General features: G+C 41.6%; 1 protein-coding gene across 1 annotated transcript in view; it reads right to left on the bottom strand.

The window, feature by feature from the left end:
* The window catches only part of snx7 (sorting nexin 7), a 42275-nt gene extending 17736 nt beyond the window's left edge, over positions 1–24539 (bottom strand). Inside the window, exons 1-8 of the mRNA XM_028434955.1 lie at positions 24349–24539; positions 21942–22130; positions 14265–14375; positions 11387–11545; positions 10717–10915; positions 5895–6094; positions 4234–4320; positions 1525–1677 (exon numbers count right to left, since the gene is read on the bottom strand). Coding sequence (XP_028290756.1) covers positions 1525–1677; positions 4234–4320; positions 5895–6094; positions 10717–10915; positions 11387–11545; positions 14265–14375; positions 21942–22130; positions 24349–24432 — 1182 coding nt within the window. The 5' untranslated portion in view covers positions 24433–24539. The remainder of the gene's footprint in view (positions 1–1524; positions 1678–4233; positions 4321–5894; positions 6095–10716; positions 10916–11386; positions 11546–14264; positions 14376–21941; positions 22131–24348) is intronic.
* Positions 24540–24816: the final 277 nt, after the last annotated feature.

Raw genomic sequence — 24816 nt, 5'->3', positions numbered from 1 at the left:
CGCCCTGTCAATCAGCGACACATGTCTGAGGTGGAACTCGGACGGCTCGGGAGTCACCCTGTGGCCGAACACAGCTTTTCTCCCGAAAGTGCTGTCCCGCGCTCACCTCAACCAGCCCATTCGGCTGGCACGGTTCAACCCTTCTTCCGTGGAGCCAGAGGTTCAGTCTGACCTGTTGTGCCCAGTGCGCGCCCTGGAAGCCTACATTGCAGCTACTGTAGGTTTTCGGGGGTCTGATCAGCTTTTTCTTTGCTATGGTGGCCCTAACGGGGGTGGTGCTGTCTCCAAGCAGCGCCTGTCCAACTGGATTGTCGATGTGATTGCCCATGCATATCGGGCAAGTAACCGTCTCATCCCATCTGGTGTGCGGTGCCACTCTACCAGGAGTGTTGCTACGTCATGGGCTGCCCTGAGGGGAGTGCCCCTGGATGACATCTGTGCTGCGGCCTCATGGGCGTCGCCAGGCACTTTCTCCAGATTCTACAGGGTGAATGTAGCCACACCCCATCCATTGGCTGTGGTCCTTCGGCCAGAGTCCTCTGACCCTACACACTGAAGGGTGGTAAGCAGGATTCTTCGTGACTTTTCTGGTGCAAGTCATTCAGTGCTTAAAGCACCGCCTCTGGCGGTCAGCAGGGATGAAATAGAACGAAGAGTTACGAATGTAACTATGGTTCTATGAATCCCGAATGACCACCAGGGCTCTTTGTCACTCAGAACCCTCGTGTGCTCGCGGGAAGATTCTGTAGGAAAGTACCCTGGAGTGATACCGGAAGATATAAACTTCCTCTGGGTCATCCAGGGGTCACGGGTGACATTGTTGGTATACATACTCGCACTGCGCATGCGCAAAGGGGAATATTCAGTTCTTAAAGCGCCGCCTCTGGCGTGTCATGAGATATATCTTGTTGGGAGAGTATGGAGGCTATATTAAATACTTGTTTATGTTTCTTTAACGGTGTTTATGATGTTGATTTTGTTAGATGGCTAAATACTTGTTCATGTGGCTCTTGTTGGCTTTTTTCTTTCTTTTAATGAATTTTATATTTTGATAAGCGCATTGAGATGACTTTGTTGGAAATTGCGTTCTACAAATAAAGTTGAATTGAATTGAATTAACACTTGCCAGCAGAAACATATGAAATAGTCATTGGTGGTCTCGATTTGCAACGTGTCTACCCAACCCTAGTGGTCACGGCACGTCACTGACTACTTCATATAAAATCTACAGAAATTAGTCAGGTTTTGCTGCTAAAGCAATTTGATTTGAAAAAAAAAATATATTGAAATTGTGTTGGAATGCAATAAAAAACATGTTGAAGGGGGTGTAAAAATAGAAATAACCATTATTTTTTTCTTCTGTTCTCAGGGTGATGAGGATTGTTGAGTCTTTGTTTTGACTGCTTTTATTTAAGGAAACACAGACAACACGAGTTGTCTGTCATGTGTTTGTGTTTCACATGCAGGACCAGTGACTAAAAACACACAAAAAGGGAACATTTCCTGTGCTATAGCTGTGCTCACCTTCTCGTAGTACTTCATATTCTTCTCCGCAGTGGTGAGAAAAGCTGATCTGAGGTCACTTCTCATGCCGCTGTGCCAGCGTTTCCAGTCTCCCCGCAGAGCGTTGTCGGCGAGCTCAATTCTGTCCGCGAGTGCGTTCACCTCCTCCTGCAGCTGCACGTTAACAAGCAGTCAACTCATTTGTTGCTGAATTTGCATTTACGACAATAGGAAATGTTGAATTAAAAAAAAGAATTTAAGTTTTTTTTTTTCAAGCAGTGATTAAAGAGCAAATACAACGTGCCACTAGCTTTAATTACAACTACAGTGACAACACATTCAAATAAATATGCAAAAAAGTTCACCATTCTGTACAATGTTGGTCATAATAGCATGTATTTATTAAATACCTCATCAAAACCCAATAGTTATTCACAAAACAGTGATCTAAGCAAATATTCTAGTGGGAAATAAACTCAACACAACTTTATCAAACAACCTGGTGAGATCAAAATCAAAGCAACGCTGCCCTCTTTTGGTGGTTATCAGATACAATATAAGAACACTACTCAGAAAACATTCATTATTGCATCTGCTTCTTCTTCTTCTTCTTTGATGAATAATCTGACAGATGAGCCACTTCTTACTTATAACCAGAGCAGTTGAAGCCCTAAGTAGATTTAGTTAGACAGGGAAATATTCTCACATACCCTCAATTAACTGTCCTGTCTTAAGTAAAGCACTAAAGAAGACTTAACCTGCTCTTAAAGAATATGTGCAATTCAAATATAGAAAGTATTTAAAATGTAATATGAACATTTTAATTTTGTTAGCAGTTATTAATCGATACTTACTATACATGCCCTCACTAATATGCTACCACCGTGATTCATTCATGAAATTAATCATCTGTCCTTCTCCAAACTTGTCTTATCTTTTCTTAAAGGTCCTATATCATCTAAATCAACTTTTTTTTTTGAGCTTTTAACCTTGTTACAATGTTAATTACTCATCAAAAACACCCCTAAAATATGATTGGGCTTCCTTCCCACATCTCTGAGAAATCCTCAATAATCCTACTCTCTGAGTCGCTTCTCTGCCCTGAGTCGCTTCTCTGTCGCTCAGCATTCTGAACCGTCCCCTCCAGGAAGTGCCTGCTGCCGGTACCGCCCCTCCATAGTGAACATACACGCCCATTCTCTCTGGTGCTGGAGGCAGCGCACCTCCATCTCTGGCACTGTTTACATAGTGTAGTGGGCGTGCCTGTTGCCCATGCTGCCGGGGCTCTAGGGCTACGTCATGAAATGGGAGGCACTCACACGGGGAGAGGGGGCGCTCCCAGAAACCGTGTGTCTCAACTTCCGGTTTGAAAGAAAATAAGTAATATTTCTTAATAAATTAGTATTTTATTTTGCAAAATGTAAAATATTACCCATATGTGGCTTTAGTTGATTTTGTAAGGTCTTAATATAGCATGATATAGGACCTGGTAGCTGAACAACACAACGTAGTTTAGCCTTTTTATTTTAAAGACACTACCATAATCTGACCATGGGTCACATGTCCATAATCAACCTATGATTAAAAAAGCAGAGAAGATACACTATTCATGATCAGTTTTAGGTTGTTCAACATCTTCTTGCAGTATCTACAGTATTTTAATCAGTTTTGAAATATGGCATCAAGTTAAAAAGCTGTTTTACATTTGCATATTCACTATTAAATCTATTTAATTGTTTCCAATTGTTGTTTTACAAACCACATCTGAATTGTTTTGTTCTTTGGTTTGAAATGTGGCTTTCTGGCCATGGTAAATATTTAGCCTGGATGCTAGCTTTAAGATTCAGCCTGACTTAAAACAATGTATGGTTTACACCTGTAGGTTTTAACATTTTGAATTCACTTTAACACATTTATTCTCTAAATGTTGAAAATGACACAGATATACTTACTTTGTGTCTGGTTTATAATAATGCCAAAACTTGTTTTCCCACTAGGGAAAGGCAGATGTATTCTCAACGCCTGTATTTTGCATAATATTGGCCAACGATGTAAACAGGAAATACTGGTCTATGCAAACAGAAGGTGTGCCATCACCAAATCTGCAGTAATGCAGAGGAAATGTCAAAGAAGGCTGATGTGGATTAGAAAACTGAATTAAACGACATCGAGCTTGTTCATTCACACACAAATTTAATCAAAGTTAAGTCTGTGGGGAATGCTAGGTGTCACGTCTTAATTAAAATCTCACAGATGGAATCTAATACTGCTCTATTGGTGTGTGTGTGTGTGTGTGTGTGTGTGTAGGGGGGAGAAAGTAGTAAGATTCTTACACAAAATATCCACAGGACGAGTGAATCATCTGAAATTGGCTAGACTAACCTGGTCTTAGGGCTGATAAATCCTGATCTTTTCAAGCAGCTCATGCTTTAAGCAGGATAAGAAGACTTTTATTATCCCATGAATAGCTGTCGGGCCCAAAGAGGGGAAACTATTGAAAGCCCCCACACCCCCCTCCTGAGCTGGGGACTAACTGCAAGCCGACAAGCTTAGATATTTCGATAATCCTTTTTCCTCCTAATATGAGATGAGAGTGATTATGTGGATAAAGCTCCACTCCACATTTCTTTTTATTAAATCTAATCTCCGGAAAAAATCACTGGAGAGCAGACTAACGTGTGAGCAGCCCGAGAGAGAAAGAGAGAGAGAGACACGAGAAGATCAACTTACAGCTTCTTGGTCGTCTTTTCTGGAGAGCAAGGCCTCGTTTTTGGTTTCAAAGTCAGCCTGAATTTTGTCTCTCCGTCTCATCACGGTCTAAAACCAACCAGACGGAATGCATTCAACATAGGGGTGGGCGTAATGGGGGAAAAAAAAACATATCACCATGAAACTGTGAGCTACGTCGTAGGTTCCGTATAGTCAGAAGGGTTAGAAAAGCACTTCCTAAATACTAAATGTTCATGGTCTCACTTTAATTAGAGGGTCAAATAATAAGGAAGGTGAGAAGGAACTTAAAAAAGTGTTGAGGATTCAACATGCAACACTTTATTACTCATTTTCATTACATTTTATTTTACAAACTTTTAACAAACAACTTTTACCTGATCGTATAACGTGCAACAATTGGAAAAAGGTAACAAATAATTCATATTTTATCAAAATCCACCAATATTTTATATATCTTATATTGGAGCCACCCCATCACCACCTCCATAAAGACAATATTACCTGTCGCACTTGTATAAATGTATATATATTTATCCTTTATATTTATCATTATTATTAATATTATTATTGTTTCTGGTTTGTTCTTTTTCTGTCCTTCACACCAACTACCAAGTTAAATTCCTTGCATTGTTTTTTAACTGTACTTGGCGAATAAAAAACTTTCTGATTCTGATATAAAACATACCACTGACAATACACCAACAATGTTTTATTGAAAATAAACGTTTAAAGATGGTTAATTTAATCCTAAAATCAGGTGCAGCAGTATTTAACTCTACTAAGGACTATCTACATCTGTATTTACTGTATCTTTGTGAGTTTGAATCTTGGACAGTAAATCAGATTTTAGATAAAGCTCATTGATGACTATAGAGCTCCTGAGGGCCCCTCACATGATCCATGCGGGCTACCTGGTGCCCGCATGGATCATGTGAGGGCGACCCCTGATTTACACTATTTTAAAGTTATTTACTAATAAAAGAAACCAATTCACCTACTTAAAATCATCGCCCTAAATGGAAAAAAATTAATAAAAGATCATTTAAAACAAGGTCATTTTCAAATAATTTTAAAAATGTATGTAAACATTTCATCAAACTGGTTCCAAGTACAATTAACATCAAATATCATTTCAAGTTAAACATTATTAAATTAAGGATTAAATAAACATTTCACCAATGTGGACTAAACTATAAGAACATCTGGCAGGGTTGTGGTCAGTTATCATAATTGTAATTGCGTAACTGATAATTACAATTATGGTGTAATTATAATTGTAATTTTAAAAATCGGACGCTGTCGTAACCATGATGAAATTGTAATTGTAAGTAATTGTATTTGCCATGAAAATTCTATAAAAATTGTAAATTATTATTTAACGCAAAATTGCGGAACCATGTTAGTTCTACACATATGTAGTTAACGATTAAGGTTAATCATTCAGCATTAATTCGCATGTCTATGAATATATGTATGCATGTTTAAATTTTATCTTTATTTTTTGATTTCCAAATAATAATTTGTTCAATATTTTCATTATGCTTTGATATAAATTTTTGTGAACTTTGTCTATACATTATTTTTCCTCATATCAAAGATGAATTGTGCATTTTGACCTCCTTGCACCTTTAATGTTGTTAATTAAACATGACGAGCCTCACCTTCAGAGTCTCAGCACAGAGGACATAGTCGTGCAAAGTGGGGAGCAGGACCTCAGATAGATGACTGATCTGCTCCTCCGTTTCCTGGCTACACTGTTCCACACAGTTGGCCACGCCCCTTAGTGAGTCGGCTAGCTCATCCTCCGACTCTGCCCACTGGGTGTAGGTGGGGCCGTACTGCTTCAGCTCATCCAGGTACTCTGGAAACGGACAGTTTGAATGTGTGTGTTAAGGTGCGTTCACACTGAACGTGGCCGTAGTGCTGCGGTTGCTTCCATCGCCCCCGATGTGTCACTTGCACATAGTGGTGCTTTTTGTCACTCCATCACTTCATCGCTCCAGTGACGCGATCACCAGGGAACAATGTGTGTGTGTGTTGAGTCGGTGACAGGGTAGGGAGAAAGAGAGAAGGGGTTGATCACTTATTTTCCGTCTTGCTCCACATTTAACGTTTAAAAGATCAACTTACGGAGATATTAAAGGATGTGTTATGATCAGTAGTTACTGTGGTTTTCAAGAAGTTAACCGCTTTAATTTTGCCCAGATAAATTGAGGAAGTTGTACAGCAGGGAGGGGCTGCAGCCTCGGCTCGACCTCGTCGCTCAAATTACACATGTTGCGTCGCTTGAGGGGAGATAATTTGAGGTTGCGTCATTTACATCGATTTTAATGTATTTGAGTCACTTCAGTCACTGTCATAGCTTTAGCGTTAAACGCGATTCATTAATTACAGGAAAAAATAAAGCACAAAAAAAAAAAATAAATAAAAATGCAGTTCATCTCTTTTTTTTTTTGCACTCCTAACAGCGCAGAACCGTTCTCATTCCAAGAGCTCCCGGTATACCCATAATGCTGATGCACAGTCTACAATAACAGACCTTATAAAAACACTGAATGGAAAACAAAAGCATGTCGTGTGCAAACTGTGCAAGAAAAAGTTTGTTGATCACCAGATCTTTTGGAGCTTCCGCACACCACCCCAATGCTAAACATGTAGCAGCTAGCACCGACACTCGGACTGTGCTAGCTAAGTTTATGATGTGCAAACTTTATAGCACTACATATCAGGGTTGGGGTCAGTTATAATTGTAATCACGCAAGTGATAATTAATATACAATTATGGCATAAATGTAATTGTCATTTGAGTTTGTAATTGAGTTTAGATAATTCCCTTTGTAAGTGTAATTGTCATGAAAATTCGATAAAAATTGTCAATTATATTGAACACAAAACTGGGGAACCATGTTACAGTTCTATGTACAGCTCTACAAATATGTAGTGAACTATTATCGAAATATGTTTCACATCAAGTTTTCCCACATTTTACCATTTTTAAAAAATGAATCAAAGGGTATATTGACACAAAAAATTTCATTTTTCATTGATTAGGAAGCCTAACAAGTTAATCAATAAATAGGAAAGAAATCAGCTGTAAAAAATTTTACAGCTGATTTAGGACTCGTTATCAGAAAGCTAACACAAGAGGAAGGCTAACTTTTATTAGGTTATTTATTTCAGGCTCAATAGCCATATATGTACATTAAACAACAAAGGCAGTTCACGTTGCCCGGATTGCAGCTCGGAGTACCCACCCTTCTTGGATTCCTTAGAGGGAGTACTGGAGAGTGCTCCTTCTGGGGATTCCCTCGTTCTGCTGGGGGACTTCAACGCTCATGTTGGCAGCGACAGTGAGACCTGGAGGGGCGTGATTGGGAGGAACGGCCCCCCTGATCGGAACTCGAGCGGTGTTTTGTTGTTGGACTTCTGTGCTCGTCACAGATTGTCCATAACAAACACCATGTTCAAGCATAAGGGTGTCCATATGTGCACTTGGCACCAGGACACCCTAGGCCGCAGTTCGATGATCGACTTCGTAGTTGTGTCATCGGACTTGCGGCCGCATGTCTTGGACACTCGGGTAAAGAGAGGGGCGGAGCTGTCAACTGATCACCACCTGGTGGTGAGTTGGCTCCGATGGCGGGGGAGGATGCCGGTTAGACCTGGCAAACCCAAACGTATAGTGAGGGTCTCCTGGGAACGCCTGGCAGAGTCTCCCGTCAGAAGGAGCTTCAACTCCCACCTCCGGGAAAACTTCAACCATGTCTCGGAGGAGGTGGGGGACATTGAGTCCGAGTGGGCCATGTTCCGTGCCTCTGTTGCTGAGGCGGCTGATCGGTGCTGTGGCCGCAAGGTAGTCGGTGCCTGTCGTGGCGGCAATACCCGAACCCGTTGGTGGACACCGGGGGTGAGGGATGCCGTCAAGCTGAAGAAGGAGTCCTACCGGGCCTTTTTGGCCTGTGGGACTCCGGAGGCAGCAGACAAGTACCAACGGGCCAAGCGGAGTGCAGCCACGGCGGTCGCCGAGGCAAAAGCCCGGACATGGGAGGAGTTTGGTGAGGCCATGGAGAACGACTTCCGGACGGCTTCGAAGAGATTCTGGACCACTATCCGGCGTCTCCGGAGGGGGAAGCAGTGCACCGTCAACACTATGTATGGTGCGGATGGTGCGCTGCTGACCTCGACTCGAGACGTTGTGGATCGGTGGGGGGAATACTTCGAAGACCTCCTCAATCCCACCGACACGCCTTCCAATCAGGAAGCAGGGCCCAGGGACCCGAGAGTGGGCTCTCCTATCTCTGGGGCTGAGGTTGCCGAGGTGGTTAAAAAGCTCCTCAGTGGCAGGGCTCCGGGGGTGGATGAGATCCGCCCGGAGTTCCTCAAGGCCCTGGATGTTGTGGGGCTGTCATGGCTGACACGACTCTGCAACATCGCGTGGACATCGGGGGCAGTGCCTCTGGATTGGCCAACCGGGGTGGTGGTCCCCCTTTTTAAAAAGGGGGACCGGAGGGTGTGTTCCAATTATAGAGCGATCACACTTCTCAGCCTCCCCGGTAAGGTCTATTCAGGGGTACTGGAGAGGAGGGTCCGCCGGATAGTTGAACCTCGGATTCAGGAGGAGCAATGTGGTTTTCGTCCTGGCCGTGGAACTGTGGACCAGCTCTACACCCCCAGCAGGGTCCTTGAGGGGTCATGGGAATTTGCCCAACCAGTCCACATGTGTTGTGGACCTGGAAAAGGCATTTGACCATGTCCCTCGGGGATTCCTGTGGGGGGTCCTCCGGGAGTATGGGGTATCGAACCTCCTGATAGGAGCTGTTCGTTCCTTGTATGACCGGAGTCAGAGTCTGGTCCGCGTTGCCGGCAGTAAGTCGAAATCGTTTCCGGTGAGGGTTGGACTCCGCCAGGGCTGCCCTTTGTCACCGATTCTGTTCATAACTTTTATGGACAGAATTTCTAGGCGCAGTCAGGGCGTTGAGGGGGTCCGGTTCGGGGGCCTCAGTATTGCATCACTGCTTTTTGCAGATGATGTGGTCCTGTTGGCTCCAACATACCATGACCTTCAACTCTCACTGGATCGGTTCGCAGCCGAGTGTGAAGCGGCCGGAATGAGAATCAGCACCTCCAAATCCGAGTCCATGGTTCTCGACCGGAAAAAGGTGGAGTGCCTTCTCCGGGTTGGAGATGAGGTTCTGCCCCAGGTGGAGGAGTTCAAGTACCTCGGGGTCTTGTTCACGAGTGAGGGAAGGATGGAGCGAGAGATCGACAGGCGGATTGGTGCGGCGTCTGCAGTGATGCGGAGTCTGCACCAGTCCGTCATTGTAAAAAGGAAGCTGAGCCAAAAAGCGAAGCTCTCGATTTACAGGTCGGTCTACGTTCCAACCCTCACCTATGGTCATGAACTTTGGGTCATGACCGAAAGAACAAGATCACGGGTACAAGCGGCCGAAATGAGTTTCCTCTGTAGGGTGGCTGGGCTCTCCCTTAGAGATAGGGTGAGAAGCTCAGTCATTCGGGAGGGGCTCAAAGTAGAGTCGCTGCTCCTCCGCATCGAGAAGAGCCAGATGAGGTGGCTCGGGCACCTAATTAGGATGCCCCCTGAACGCCTCCCTAGTGAGGCGTTCAGGGCACGTCCCTCCGGAAGGAGGCCCCGGGGAAGACCCAGGACACGCTGGAGAGACTATGTCTCTCGGCTGGCCTGGGAACGTCTCGGGGTCCCCCCGGAAGAGCTGGAGGAAGTGGCCGGGGAGAGGGAAGTCTGGGCATCCCTACTGAGGATGCTGCCCCCGCGACCCGGAAACGGCTAAGCGGGAGAAGATGGATGGATGGATTTCAGGCTCGGTAATTGTGATTAACTGTAAGTGAACTTTAGTAACTTTCTGAGGATGGAAAATAATTGTAATTTTAAAATTTTAATTGGATAAAATGCAAGTCACTGTAACTGGAATTGAATTGTAATTTGACAAGGGTAATTAAAAATGTAATTGTAACTGAAAACCCCAACCCTGCTACATATGGACCTGGTGTTTTATTTCATTTGTATTTTCTATTATTTGGTGATTGACACATAAATATTGCCCCCGATGGTCTAAACTAATAATTTCAAATACAGTGGATGTAAATGCTTCAAATCTGTTAAAAACAATAAATGAGTTTATAAAGCCACTTTGTTATACTGTATATCAATCTTGTGATCTGCCACAATAATGTAATTAACTTAAATAAAAATACCAGTTGAGGGCTTTTCGCAGCAATTTTTAGGTGAGATTAAAAAGAGAGATTAATTACTTACAGAGCATAATAATTTTTTGCTCAATTTTTTAAATCTCTGGACAGCACTAGTGGGTGGGTGTGTGTGTGTGTGTGTGTGTGTGTGTGTGTGTGTGTAAACAATGCAAAATTAAAGCAGCTGTACAAATATTAAGAGCAAACCCGTGGCTGAATGATTATTATTGGTTATTAACACTCAGGCTTCTACAGTACCTTTCTGTTCCTTGATGATCCTCTGTGTGACTTTGTCCACAGAGATCATCTTGTTGCTGAAATCCTCCACGTATTCCTGCATCACGGTAAACTCCCCAGGTCGGGTCTTCAGGCCCCGCACAGAGTTGGCCACTGATCTCATCGTCTCCCCCATCCTGCTGAGGAAGCCTGGGCCCTGTTTTTTATGAGGGGCCAGCTCCTGTAGGAGGACCGTCACAGGACAAGCTGTTATATTGTTTCATTTACATTATGTTTGCTATAGTGAATGTGCTCCAGACTGATTGTCTATGTGTAACTATCACAATGTGATTTTAGGGTGGAAATGTTGATATTGTTGATTTTTTTTACTTTTGAGTTCTGAATTTGCTTACGCGGGCCAGCACCAGTATATCCTCACTTGCATTTTCTTTAGAAAACGCAAAAAATCAAGTTATTATAATTTATTTTTTATTTCTCTCTGAGTTTTGTTTTGAGGAAGAGGACTTTGTAAAGTCAGCAATCATTATTATTCTTTATCTGTCAAATTGTGTTGTATGCAACACTTTGTATACTTTGTGTGATTGTTCTAACAAAAATACAAAAGAAAAGTAAAATAATAATAATAATGTGCTTTCAGGGGTCATGCATAAAGCTTAGATGAAACATGTGTGAGAGAGAGAGTGACTGGAACCTCTGCAGTGAGGAAAACTTTCAAGTGTTCGCTGTGGGATAGGACAGGATGCTCCGAGATCTTGTTAAGGAAGCGATGCAAGGCTTTCCTCCTGGTCTCAATGAAAGATTCATTAAAACGCTCCACCATGCCTTTCATTACAAACTTCTCAGGGAGAGGCTGCAAACGGCAACAATAACAAAAAAAGGCCACCATTAAACACAGGTAACATTTATGTAACCAGGATGCTGACATGTTCAATTATTTATTTCATAGTATTTAATGACTTGAAATTCCACACAGCAAATTTTTGCCAAACAAATGAAATAGTTCTTAAACATTTACCTAAAGTACTTTTTACTTGATTACAGCAGAATAACCTATCAACTTGTCACACATCACCTCAGTAATGTTATAATACTGATATTATAGGTCAGGTTTTTGTCTAGAAATGTCTAGTAATCATACAATTTAAATAATACTCTTTAAAATTATATATTCTTTTTTTCATTTTATTTGTCTATTTTACAAAATTAAAAAAAAAAAAACAAAAAAAAAACAACAATACAATATATCACAGAAATAGAGGCAGAATGCCTATTATTCTTTTTCACATTAAATCACCACCCACAATCGCAAACAACTGTATTTCTATACGTTCACTTTCTCGAATATTTGGTGCATATTGTCACGTTGTGCAGTGATAATGGTCACTCTGTATGTGTAACACAGTGTAACAAACATATCAAAAAACTAATTTTCTGTGCTCAGTGTTTCATTCGGCCAGTTGAATTTCTGGTTTATCTCGAGTGTTTTGGAAAAAGCCTGAAGGCCGTGTGTGTGTGTGTGTGTGTACGAAAGCTGGTAAATTGAATCTTCTATGATGATCATCTTCAGTTGTCACATGTACTCGGGTATCAGTTTTCTGAAAGCTACTTTACCACCAATGTAGCCAATTTTAGTCGCGTCTGCATTCCAAATGTTTGTTCTGTAACTGCTGGGCTGTTTCTCAAATATTTTTTTTTTTTAATCAATTATAAAAGTGCTAGACCATAGAATGTATACCCGGTGTCACAGACTGAGTTTACCTCATACTGAGATCGATTATGAGAATATATGTAAGCACATGCAACCCTAACTCTAACCTAATCCAATAAAACTGATAAAACATATGTCCGTTCACTTTAAAAAAATAAATAAATAAACAAAACTGAATTTTTTATTTTTTATTTTAGCAAAAATTAATTTTTCTGGTACTATATACTCATAATCGATCTCAGTACGAGACACTGGGACTAGCTGCACATAGCTGCCAGGATAACTAATCAAATCAAACTATTTTTGTAATAGTTAACACTATTTAGGACCTGTTGTGTGTTAATCAGAGAAAAACAAATGTCAAATAGTTTCATTTACATAATTATAGTGTCATATTTATCCGATAATGCGAAAAACTGCAACAAAAGCATTGGTGTTTACCTATACAGTAGATAATGTCACAATATGGTTATTTTATGTATTGTATTATATATCATAAACTACAATAATATATGTTAACATAATCATTTTGATATTTTCTACCTTCCGTCAAAGACGTAATAATTTCACCAACATTTCCTTGTTTGTTTGTCTCTAAGCAGGATTACGTCACATATACGGACAAAGTTTTAACAGAAGGTAGACCTTTTGATTCCATTACATTTTGGAGGGAATCCAGATCAATAAACTGATTCTGGATCAAACATTTATTATACCTCATCATTGGCTACATTTCTAAAATGAATATCTCGGTTCATAAATTACTGATCTTGAGAAAATTTGACTGAGTTATGAAAGGGTTGGTCCATTAATTACCCCCACTGAGTTTCATCTGGATCGAAACCAAATTGTACATTTCATCTTTATTTTTAGAAAAACATGGGGTTGCGAATACATTTAGACCTACTGTATCTTTATTAATGGTAATATAAATACCTTACAAGCCTTTAAAGTGTGAATGATCACTGTACAATGATCAATGTCACTGTTCCAGATGATTTATCATGTAAATATTGAATATAAAACTACAAGACACTTGTTAAAAGTTACACAATTGTTGTTCTTTATGGGTTACTTTGTCCCATCTCCCTTTATTTATCTATGTGCTAGAACAGCAATTGTCAACTGGTGGGTCGGGACCCAAAAGTGGGTCGCAGACCTGTACTGGGTGGGTCGCAGACAGCTGGTCAAAAATAAAAAAAACTTCATGTTTCTCATGTTGGACTTGTCTTTTATTTTGAAATAAGCGTTTCTTTTGACAGGCATGCTGTGAAATACATGTTGCAGAGAAAAATATATAGATTTATGTTTTTAAAAAAAGATTGTGTGTTTTGAACAGCTATTTTTGAAAAACTGAATTTGGTTGGTTGAGAACCCCTGTGCTAGAAAACAATAAAAATTTTCTATCATTTTGCATTAATCATATGACTCTAATTACCTGCTGCTTCTTTTTAATACGAGAACAAATAATTTGCAGTTACTTGTAAGGTCTTACAACTTTCACACGATTATTTCCTTTTTTAAATTTTCAAAAAAATTAAAATCTTGTCAACACAAACTTCATCTATGTGATCGTTTACCCTAATAATATAAAAGTTCCTTTTCACCAAAATACAATTGTAGTTTGTAATAATAATATTAATAATAATAATAATAATAATAATAATAATGTGTGATTGGTGACTTTAGAGAGCCATCAGACACTGTGGAAAAAAAATTAATAATTACATTTTGAAAGAAGTGAAATTAATCACATCATTGAAACAAAGAGATACTGAGCAGTAGGTACATACAGTACATGAATAATAATAATAATAATAATAATAATAATAATAATAATAATAATAATAATAATACATACATGAATAATGAGGGTTGGGTGGTTTTCTTCCAGTCTGCTTCGTAACCACAGGAAGTCCTGGTAGCGGCGGCTAACCTCATACTCACTGGAGTCAAAGTCACTCCGTGTTGTCTGATGGGAGACATTTGGAATCAGATCCATCAATATATCAATAAATCCCAGAACTAAGCAGAATACTGTGAGGAGTTGGTAACACTGACAACTTTGTCCATTAACACATTCATTTACTAAAAAAATACATATATTTATGAAGTTCAAGTAACAAATAATCATCCTCTATGTAATTTTTTCTCAGAATAGGCGAAATGAATGTGTTTATTAATCAAGAGCTTAAAATAGAGCAGTGGTCAGGCTTTATAAGCCACCATTGATCACAGTTAATAATAGGGATGTAACGATTCACTCACTCACTCAACTCCCGATACGATTCCATTCACGACACTGGGTTCACGATACGATTCTATCACGATTAATTTTACAAAATGGGACTGTAGACAAACGATAAAAACTAAAAAATACTGTACTATTTCCTTTTATTTTTCATTGTCAAAAGAATCCCTTGATAAACTATTCAAAACAATGCAATTTAACTAAAAATAAATCTTGAATGAAATAGATAAAGGAATAATAGCCTATTAATTTAAATTCTGGTTCTATAGTAAACAATGCAAAACTGCACAATAGTTCTTTTTCTTTTTAAAAGTGCAATTGAAAATTTATTTTGTGCCTTAACAATTGGACTTTAAAAAAAACAGTCTGCACTGTATTTAACGATTCACTCACTCACTCAACTCCCGATACGATTCCATTCACGATACTGGGTTCACGATACGATTCTATCACGATTAATTTTACAAAATGGGACTGTAGACAAACGATAAAAACTAAAAAATACTGTACTATTTCCTTTTATTTTTCATTGTCAAAAGAATCCCTTGATAAACTATTCAAAACAATGCAATTTAACTAAAAATAAATCTTGAATGAAATAGATAAAGGAATAATAGCCTATTAATTTAAATTCTGGTTCTATAGTAAACAATGCAAAACTGCACAATAGTTCTTTTTCTTTTTAAAAGTGCACTTTAAAGTGGACTTTAAAAAAAACAGTCTGCACTGTATTTACGTCGGATATTTGTTTGGACCAGCAGAAGGCGCTGGTAACCCAGTGGTCGGTTGGCATGCAGTTATTCTAACAGTGAAGAAGAGCTGCTATGCGCTAGCAGACAGAGCTAATAGAAAAACGTGACTTTCACAGATACTCACGGTGCTAAAGGGGTAAGGAATCATTTATGAACATGTTTAAAGTAGAAGGCGGTCAGAAAGAAAGTAGTAGCAGATTCCGCCCACCGCCTCAGCATTTGGACAAGAGAAGGATAAATATATAACAGCCCTCTGCTTTTTAAAAAAAGTACTGCGATTCAATTTTCAGAGAATCGATGTAAACCGTGATACCTATGAATCGATTTTTAACTGCCTTACGATTAATCGTTACATCCCTAGTTAATAACATAATAGTTAATAACCATTGTAATGCCTTTTAATCAAAAAGCTATGTTAACCATTGAGTAATGTTCAATGGTTACAAATGTAGAAACACAAAGTAATGCAACATACTGTGCATGCACTAATTCATTAGATTCAGCCAATCAGACTAAAGCTATAAACACCCATTTGTAAAGATTGACCAATAATCGGCACAGCTGATAATATCGGCCAAAATTCTGCATTTTTATATTAATCGGTATCGCGAGTTTTCTTAAACGATAGCCGATAAGATTAGTTTATTTTAGAACGAGCGTCTCTGTCACCTTGGAGTGTATCAATGTCCCGCCTACAGACCCCACTGATTGGCTACACAGCAAGTGACAGCCAATCAACACTGAAGCTTCTATAGACCCCTTAACGGCCCATGTCACGAGCAACGTGGCTGGAGGCAAAAACAGGAAACACCGCTGGCTAAAGCATAGATATATATAAATGCTAGATGACGCAAGTGGGATTCGCCAGCGTAGCTCAACGGCGGCCATTTTACCTCAGACAACTGGCGTTCTGACATTCTGACGCGCTCCACGGTACTTGTTGGAAGGTGAGTGATCAGCTTAAACAAAAATACCCTTAACTCGATGAAATATTGGCAGATTTACAAACGGTTTGCTTTATTACAAACCTTACTATACGTAGGTACGACATAGGATGCTTATGCATGTTGAAATTGGCGCTTGCCATTAGAAAAGTGGTTCAGAATTGAGCAAGTTATGGTTATTTAAATAGTACATGCACCATTGACATCGATGTAATGAGCGGGGTCAGCTGTCTGGGGTAAGATGGCCGCCATGTTGCTACTTCGCTCCCCATTGTCTAACAGCGCTGGTAAGGTAGTGTTTTTATATATATATATATATATATATATATATATATACATATCTACGGTAGTTTGCCTCCAGGCTAAGCCCCGCCCAACAAAATACGTCACAATGTTTACAAACAATCAAAGAGTCTATATGTAGCATCACAGGGAGAGAGAGGAGAGGACTTCTCTGTGATTTTACTTTGATTTGATAAAAATATACACTGTTAAACAACCACATGTAAGTGCTGACATGTCCAATTTCCACATGGATATGTGTATATAATTCTAAACTACTGAGTCAGGGTTGTTCAAGTACCCACATTCCCTGAAGGCAACATAAGTGAGGAAGGTTCACGCCCCTCTCAGCTGATGCCACGCCCCACCCACGCCATATCAGGGTCAAAAGTCTGAAACTAGAAAAAAAAAAAAAAGATTTCAAACTGAAAAAAAAAGGTAAAGTGAAAAGAAAAAAATTAAACCTCGAAAGTCAAAATACATATGGAAGCGAAAATGAATCATTAATTCAAAAAAATGACAGAAGTGAATCAAAATTATATTTAACCTGAAAATTAATCTCAGATTTTTAAAAAACTCCTCCAAGAACCGCCACCTTAACGTGGTGGAGGGGTTTGAGTACCCGAATTATCCTGGGAGCTATGTTGTCGGGGGCTTAATGTCCCTGGTAGGGTCTCCCAAGGCAAACAGGTCCCAGGTGACGGGTCCGACTAAGAGCGGTTCAATGGCCATATTTGTACATTAAAAAACAAAGGCAGTTCACGTCGCCAGGATTGGCGCTACCGGGGCCCCACCTTGGAGCCAGGCCCGGGGTTGGGGCTCGAGTTCGAGCGCCTGGTGGCCGGGGCTTTGCCCACGGGCCCCGGCCAGGCAGAGCCCGAAAGGACGACGTGGGCCCGCCCTCCCGTAGGCACACCACCCGCAGGAGGGATCATATGAGGCCGGTGCAATGTGGATCGGGCAGTCGTCCAGGGCAGGGGGCCTTGGCGATCTGATCCCCGGCTACAGAAGCTAGCGTTAGGGACGTGGAATGTCACCTCTCTGGCGGGGAAGGAGCCTGAGCTTGTGTGCGAGGTGGAGAAGTTCGGACTAGATATAGTCGGTCTCACCTCGACACATAACAAGGGCTCTGGAACCAGCCTTCTTGACAGGGGTTGGACTCTCTTCTACTCTGGAGTCGCCAATGGTGAGAGGCGCCGGGCCGGGGTGGCTATACTTCTTGCCCCCCGACTTAGTGCCTGTACGTTGGAGTTTACCCCGGTAGACGAGAGGGTAGCCTCCCTCCGCCTTCTGGTGGGGGGACGGATCATGACTGTTGTTTGTGCCTATGGGCCAAACAGCAGCTCGGAGTATCCACCCTTCTTGGATTCCTTAGAGGGAGTACTGGAGAGTGCTCCTTCTGGGGATTCCCTCGTTCTGCTGGGGGACTTCAACGCTCACGTTGGCAGCGACAGTGAGACCTGGAGGGGCGTGATTGGGAGGAACGGCCCCCCTGATCGGAACCCGAGCGGTGTTTTGTTGTTGAACTTCTGTGCTCGTCACAGATTGTCCATAACAAACACCGTGGTCAAGCATAAGGGTGCCCATATGTTCACTTGGCACCAGGACACCCTAGGCCGCAGTTCGATGATTGACTTCGTAGTCGTGTCATCGGACTTGCGGCCGCATGTCTTGGACACTCGGGTAAAGAGAGGGGCGGAGCTGTCAACTGATCACCACCTGGTGGTGAGTTGGCTCCGATGGCGGGGGAGGATGCCGGTTAGACCTGGCAGACCCAAACGTATAGTGAGGGTCTGCTGGGAACGCCTGGCAGAGTCTCCCGTCAGAAGGAGCTTCAACTAACACCTCCGGGAAAACTCCAACCATGTCTCGGAGGAGGCGGGGGACATTGAGTCCGAGTGGGCCATGTTCCGTGCCTCTGTTGCTGAGGCAGCTGATCGGTGCTGTGGCCGCAAGGTAGTCGTTGCCTGTCGTGGCGGCAATACCCGAACCCGTTGGTGGACACCGGGGGTGAGGGATGCCGTCAAGCTGAAGAAGGAGTCCTACCGGGCCTTTTTGGCCTGTGGGACTCCGGAGGCAGCAGACAAGTACCGACGGGCCAAGCGAAGTGCAGCCACGGCGGTCGCCGAGGCAAAAGCCCGGACATGGGAGGAGTTTGGTGAGGCCATGGGGAACGACTACCGGACGGCTTCGAAGAGAGTCTGGACCACTATCCGGCGTCTCAGGAGGGGGAAGCAGTGCACCGTCAACACTATGTATGGTGCGGATGGTGCGCTGCTGACCTCGTTGTGGATCAATGGGGGGAATACTTCAAAGACCTCCTCAATCCCACCGACACGCCTTCCAATCAGGAAGCAGGGCCCAGGGACCCGAGAGTGGGCTCTCCTATTTCTGGGGCTGAGGTTGCCGAGGTGGTTAAAAAGCTCCTCGGTGGCAGGGCTCCGGGGGTGGATGAGGTCCGCCCGGAGTTCCTCAAGGCCCTGGATGTTGTGGGGCTGTCATGGCTGACACGACTCTGCAACATCGCGTGGACATCGGGGGCAGTGCCTCTGGATTGGCCAACCGGGGTGGTGGTCCCCCTTTTTAAGAAGGGGGACCGGAGGGTGTGTTCCAATTATAGAGGGATCACACTCCTCAGCCTCCCCGGTAAGGTCTATTCATGTGGTTTTCGTCCTGGCCGTGGAACTGTGGACCAGGTCTACACCCTCAGCAGGGTCATGGGAATTTGCCCAACCAGTCCACATGTGTTTTGTGGACCTGGAAAAGGCATTTGACCGTGTCCCTCGGGGATTCCTGTGGGGGGTCCTCCGGGAGTATGGGGTATCGAACCTCCTGATAGGAGCTGTTCGTTCCCTGTATGACCGGAGTCAGAGTCTGGTCCGCATTGCCGGCAGTAAGTCGAAATCGTTTCCGGTGAGGGTTGGACTCCGCCAGGGCTGCCCTTTGTCACCGATTCTGTTCATAACTTTTATGGACAGAATTTCTAGGCGCAGTCAGGGCGTTGAGGGGGTCCGGTTCGGGGGCCTCAGTATTGCATCACTGCTTTTTGCAGATGATGTGGTCCCGTTGGCTCCAACATACCGTAACCTTCAACTCTCACTGGATCGGTTCGCAGCCGAGTGTGAAGCGGCCGGAATGAGAATCAGCACCTCCATATCCGAGTCCATGGTTCTCGACCGGAAAAAGGTGGAGTGCCTTCTCTGGGTTGGAGATGAGGTTCTGCCCCAGGTGGAGGAGTTCAAGTACCTCGGGGTCTTGTTCACGAGTGAGGGAAGGATGGAGCGAGAGATCGACAGGCAAATTGGTGCGGCGTCTGCAGTGATGCGGAGTCTGCACCAGTCCGTCATTGTAAAGAGGGAGCTGAGCCAAAAAGCGAAGCTCTCTATTTACAGGTCGGTCTACGTTCCAATCCTCACCTATGGTCATGAACTTTGGGTCATGACCGAAAGAACAAGATCACGGGTACAAGCGGCCGAAATGAGTTTCCTCCGTAGGGTGGCTGGGCTCTCCCTTAGAGATAGGGTGAGAAGCTCAGTCATTCGGGAGGGGCTCAAAGTAGAGTCGCTGCTCCTCCGCATCGAGAAGAGCCAGATGAGGTGGCTCGGGCACCTAATTAGGATGCCCCCTGAACGCCTCCCTAGTGAGGCGTTCAGGGCACGTCCCTCCGGAAGGAGGCCCCGGGGAAGACCCAGGACACGCTGGAGAGACTATGTCTCTCGGCTGGCCTGGGAACGTCTCGGGGTCCCCCCGGAAGAGCTGGAGGAAGTGGCCGGGGAGAGGGAAGTCTGGGCCTCCCTACTGAGGATGCTGCCCCCGCGACCCGGAAACGGCTAAGCGGGAGAAGATGGATGGATGGATTTTTTAAAAAAAAAATTTGAGTTTTGATTTGATTTTCAATCAAAACATTTTCAATGCACTTAAAAATGACTGCAGACATCAGATATATTGTCAAAAGTGCAACTTTAATGCTGTGATTGTCCTCAAGAGATAAAATGCATGGAATAATCCCAAAATAAAAAGTAAATGAGGTTCTGTCATTCAACTATTTCAAGCTTTAACCCAGGTTTAAGCAAAAGTGCAACAGAAACTTCACAGTAGCTTCAATTTTCTGATTAAGAAATCAGATAACTACATATTTTATAACATAACAATACAATTAAAAAAATAATAAACTATTCCCTTAGCATCTCAGCATAGTGTGAATAAAACATTTAACATGCCTGTGGCACACATATAGCCTACTCAAAGGGTAAACAAATGTAAACAAAGAGGGGGCGGGCTCATGTCGCGTTACGGTAACCCACAAGGACGGAACGCGACAAAGTCTGAAAAAAGTGTGATAGAAAAAAAAAGAACAAAAAAAAAAATTTTTAAAACATTTTTTTTTTTTCTTTTTTAAAACTCGAATTTGCAAAAATAAAAATTGTTTTTATCTACAAATTCGATAAATCCCTCGGTCACAGTCTCTTGAAATCCAAAAAAAAAACTTTTTTTTTTTAGTACCGGCATTTTTATTGGCCCATAACTGCATGTGGAAATATAAGACCAACATCTGATCTCCATTTTACTTGATAGTATAAAGGTTACTCTATAAAACAATTTATTCATTTTATGTATATTCTGAGAGAGTTTGTGAAGCTGTACAACTATACCAACTTTTAGTTTCCTATGTGTTTCCAGAGATATTGAAAGCTGAAAATGGAAGAAAAATAAGGACCCACCAAAATTTACACATACTCACCCATCCCCCCCCCACTAAATTGTAGTAAGTATTTATCTGATCAAACACAAAATGTGTGCCTACTGAATAATTACGAAACAATTGGTGAAAGAGTTTCATGGCCGTGGAATAACCCGGTGTAGTTTATTTAAATAAATCATCAATATAACTTCTTGAAATCTTGATATATTTGTTTACAAAAAGATTCTATGAAGATCTGGATAAAGGATTCCTAAACCACTCTCATGATATCCTTGTTTTTCAGATAAATGTTACATTTCTAAAACCAAAGAACATGTTTGAGGTTCTCCAAAAGGCTCAAGAAGAACATCAAAAACAAAATAGGTTTTTTTTTTCCTTGGTGTTTTTGGGGGAAACGTTTGGATTTTAATGTTAATTTCATGCTTGCTTCCATTTTCCTTTACTTAAGAAACACTGGAAAATCTTTGTATTTTTTCATCTGGCGTGTGCCAGCTCTCTGTGTCCCGTTCTGTTATTAGAGTCTTACACAAAAAGCTCAAATCAAACTGTCTAGACTAAAGGACGCGTTTATCTATGTCGCACACAGGAAAAAGAACACGCTGCTCACCCTTGTCACCACTTTATACGTGATAAACGTTTCCACAGCTGTGACGTGGCTCTCTGGGTTGCTGACTGTGATGAAGAAGTCTTTAGTGTGGACTGCTTGTAGCCCCTCATCCTCATCCTCCAGTCTGTACTGGTTGACCATTGAGCCCGGAGAGTTGGGTAGGGAGCTCCCATCGGCCAGAGAAGTGTTCTGGAAAACAGCACAACAAGCTCACACATTCAGCTTCCACTTCAACACAATGTCATTATATGCAATTAGGGATGTAACGATTCACTCAACTCCCGATACGATTCGATTCACGATACTGGGTTCACGATACGATTCTCTCACGATTTATTTTACAAAATGGGACTGTAGACAAATTTTTTTTTTGGGAAAAAAACTAGAAAATACTGTATTATTTTCCTTTTATATTTCATTGTCAAAAGAATCCCTTGATAAACTATTCAAAACCATGCAATTTAACTAAAAATAAATCTTGAATGAAATAAATAAAGGAATAATAGAAATGAAAATGAAGCCTGTTAATTTAAATTCTGGTTCTATAATAAACAATGCAAAACTGCATAATAGTTCTTTTTCTTTTTAAAAGTGCAACTGAAAATGTATTTTGTGCCTTAACAATTGGACTTAAAAAAAAAAACCGTGATTACACTGATTTACGTCATATTTGTTTGGACCAGCAGAGGGCGCTGGTAACCCAGTGGTCGGTTGGCATGCAGAAATTCTTGCAGTGAAGAAGAGAAGCTATGCTAGCAGACAGAGCTAATAGAAAAACCTGACTTTTACAGATATTCAAGTAATATTTCAGATATTCTTTCGGTGCAATGAATCATTTATTAACATATTTAAGAGTAGAAGGCGGCCAGAAAGAAAGTATTAGCAGACTCCGCCCGCCGCCTACACTTGCCCTCTGCTGGTTAAAAAAAGTACTGCGATTCAATTTTCAGAAAATCGATATCAACCGTGATACCTATGAATCGATTTTTAACTGCCTTACAATTAATCGTTACATCCCTATATGCAATATTACAGTAGTTACGTTTCCATTACAGATTTTCGCAAAACAAAAGAGATATTTCTAAATGTCGACAACGTATAATTGCCGCGCAACTCCCGTGAAATCTCAATCCCGCGAGACTTTGCTGCAGGAAGATGGATGCTCCAAACGTCCTTATAACAACGGTGTCTGCTCAATGAAATTGTAACAAATAGATAGATATTGGTGTAAAATGAGGGGAAAAAAAACAACAAAAAATCCATAAGTATCTGATTATATGGGCCTACATCTAAAATCTCCAATATGATATAATAAATATTAAATTATTGTTTTTCTTGGATTTATTGAGAGTAGTTAAAACAAAATAGAACAGAATATATTTTTGTTGATCTCCAGGGGGGATATTCACATGTTGTAGCAACACAATAGAATTCGTACGGAAACGTATCGATTGACTCCCCCTCTATCTGTACGCAGCGCCCCTCATTGGCCATTTTAGGTGACGTGATAGGTGCACCACGTCACTTAAAGTTCCATCATTTTATTTGCAGCTCATATTTATTCTTAGCTCCCCCGCTAACCCTTTTATTTTAGCCCTAACCCTAAACCAGGAAATACCCTAAAATGTTAATATTTTTTGTATATGTATTTTTAACCGTAACCCTAACCCTAAACCAGGAAATACCCTACAATGTTAATATTTTTTGTATATGTATTTTTAACCGTAACCCTAACCCTAAACCAGGAATTACCCTAAAATGTTAATATTTTTTGTGTATGTATTTTTAACCCTAACCCTAAACCAGGAAATACCCTAAATTGTTAATATTTAACGTATACGTATTTTTAAAGGTGGGATTTGCCATGTTAAATATGTTAAAATAAATAAAAATATTTATGAAAATACACAGGCACGTTATGCTTATGTAGAAAAGGTCCGGAAAACGTACATGTCCGTGTCAATAGTCTCAGGGTCTATGGATACGTTTCCGTATGAATAGACACTTTGTAATAATAAATAGGTGAGTTTTTCCCATACCTTATGTTGCGGACTATTGTTCTCATAATAATATCACTTGATCAAGCCTAAAAAAATGATATATCGTATCGATATGGGCAAAAACTGAAGATTGCAATATCAGTATTTTAATGGAGGTGAAAATGTTGTATTAGACACACCTACTGATTTAAATGAATCACAAAAAGTACAGAAAACCACAAATCTGTTTGCCGTCTCATCCAACATCAGTGCCTGACCTCATAAAGTACCACACACACACACACACACACACACACACACACACACACACACACACACACACACACACACACACACACACACACACACACACACACACACACACACACACACAGTAAAGCTCGGAACTTTTCAGGAAGTGGGTTTACCTTGGTGAAAACCTCCAGATCATCGTCCTCGTCCAGGTCCAACATGTGTCCCGTGAATCCCGCTGAGTCACCCTGTCCACTCATGGTTCTGTGTAAACTTTACAAAGGCCTGAGCTCATCAGAAGAAAAAAAAAAAAAAGACCCGAAACAAAGTCCTGGAAGAACTTCAGAGCGACGCAGATCACGACACACACACAGGGACGCCCATCGCTGCACGGAGAAAGACGCTTTTCAAAATAAAAGCTTACCCTCCTCCTTTTTTTTTTATTTTTATTTTTTTTATTTTTTTTACGTCCATTAGTATATAAGTCGAACTTTAGAAACACAAACACGGACAAATGTGTTAGTATCCATAAGTCATTGTAATGTTCTCTGGGAATTTGTGCCTGTTGGTTTTGAACAGCAGTTATGAGGTCAGGCACTGATGTTGGATGAAAGGCCTTGCCCTGCAGCCTCTGTTCCAATGCA

This window comes from Gouania willdenowi, chromosome 20 (assembly GCF_900634775.1).
Source record: "Gouania willdenowi chromosome 20, fGouWil2.1, whole genome shotgun sequence".
NCBI classification, from domain to species: domain Eukaryota; kingdom Metazoa; phylum Chordata; class Actinopteri; order Blenniiformes; family Gobiesocidae; genus Gouania; species Gouania willdenowi.
This window is presented reverse-complemented; position numbering and strand designations above follow the sequence as displayed.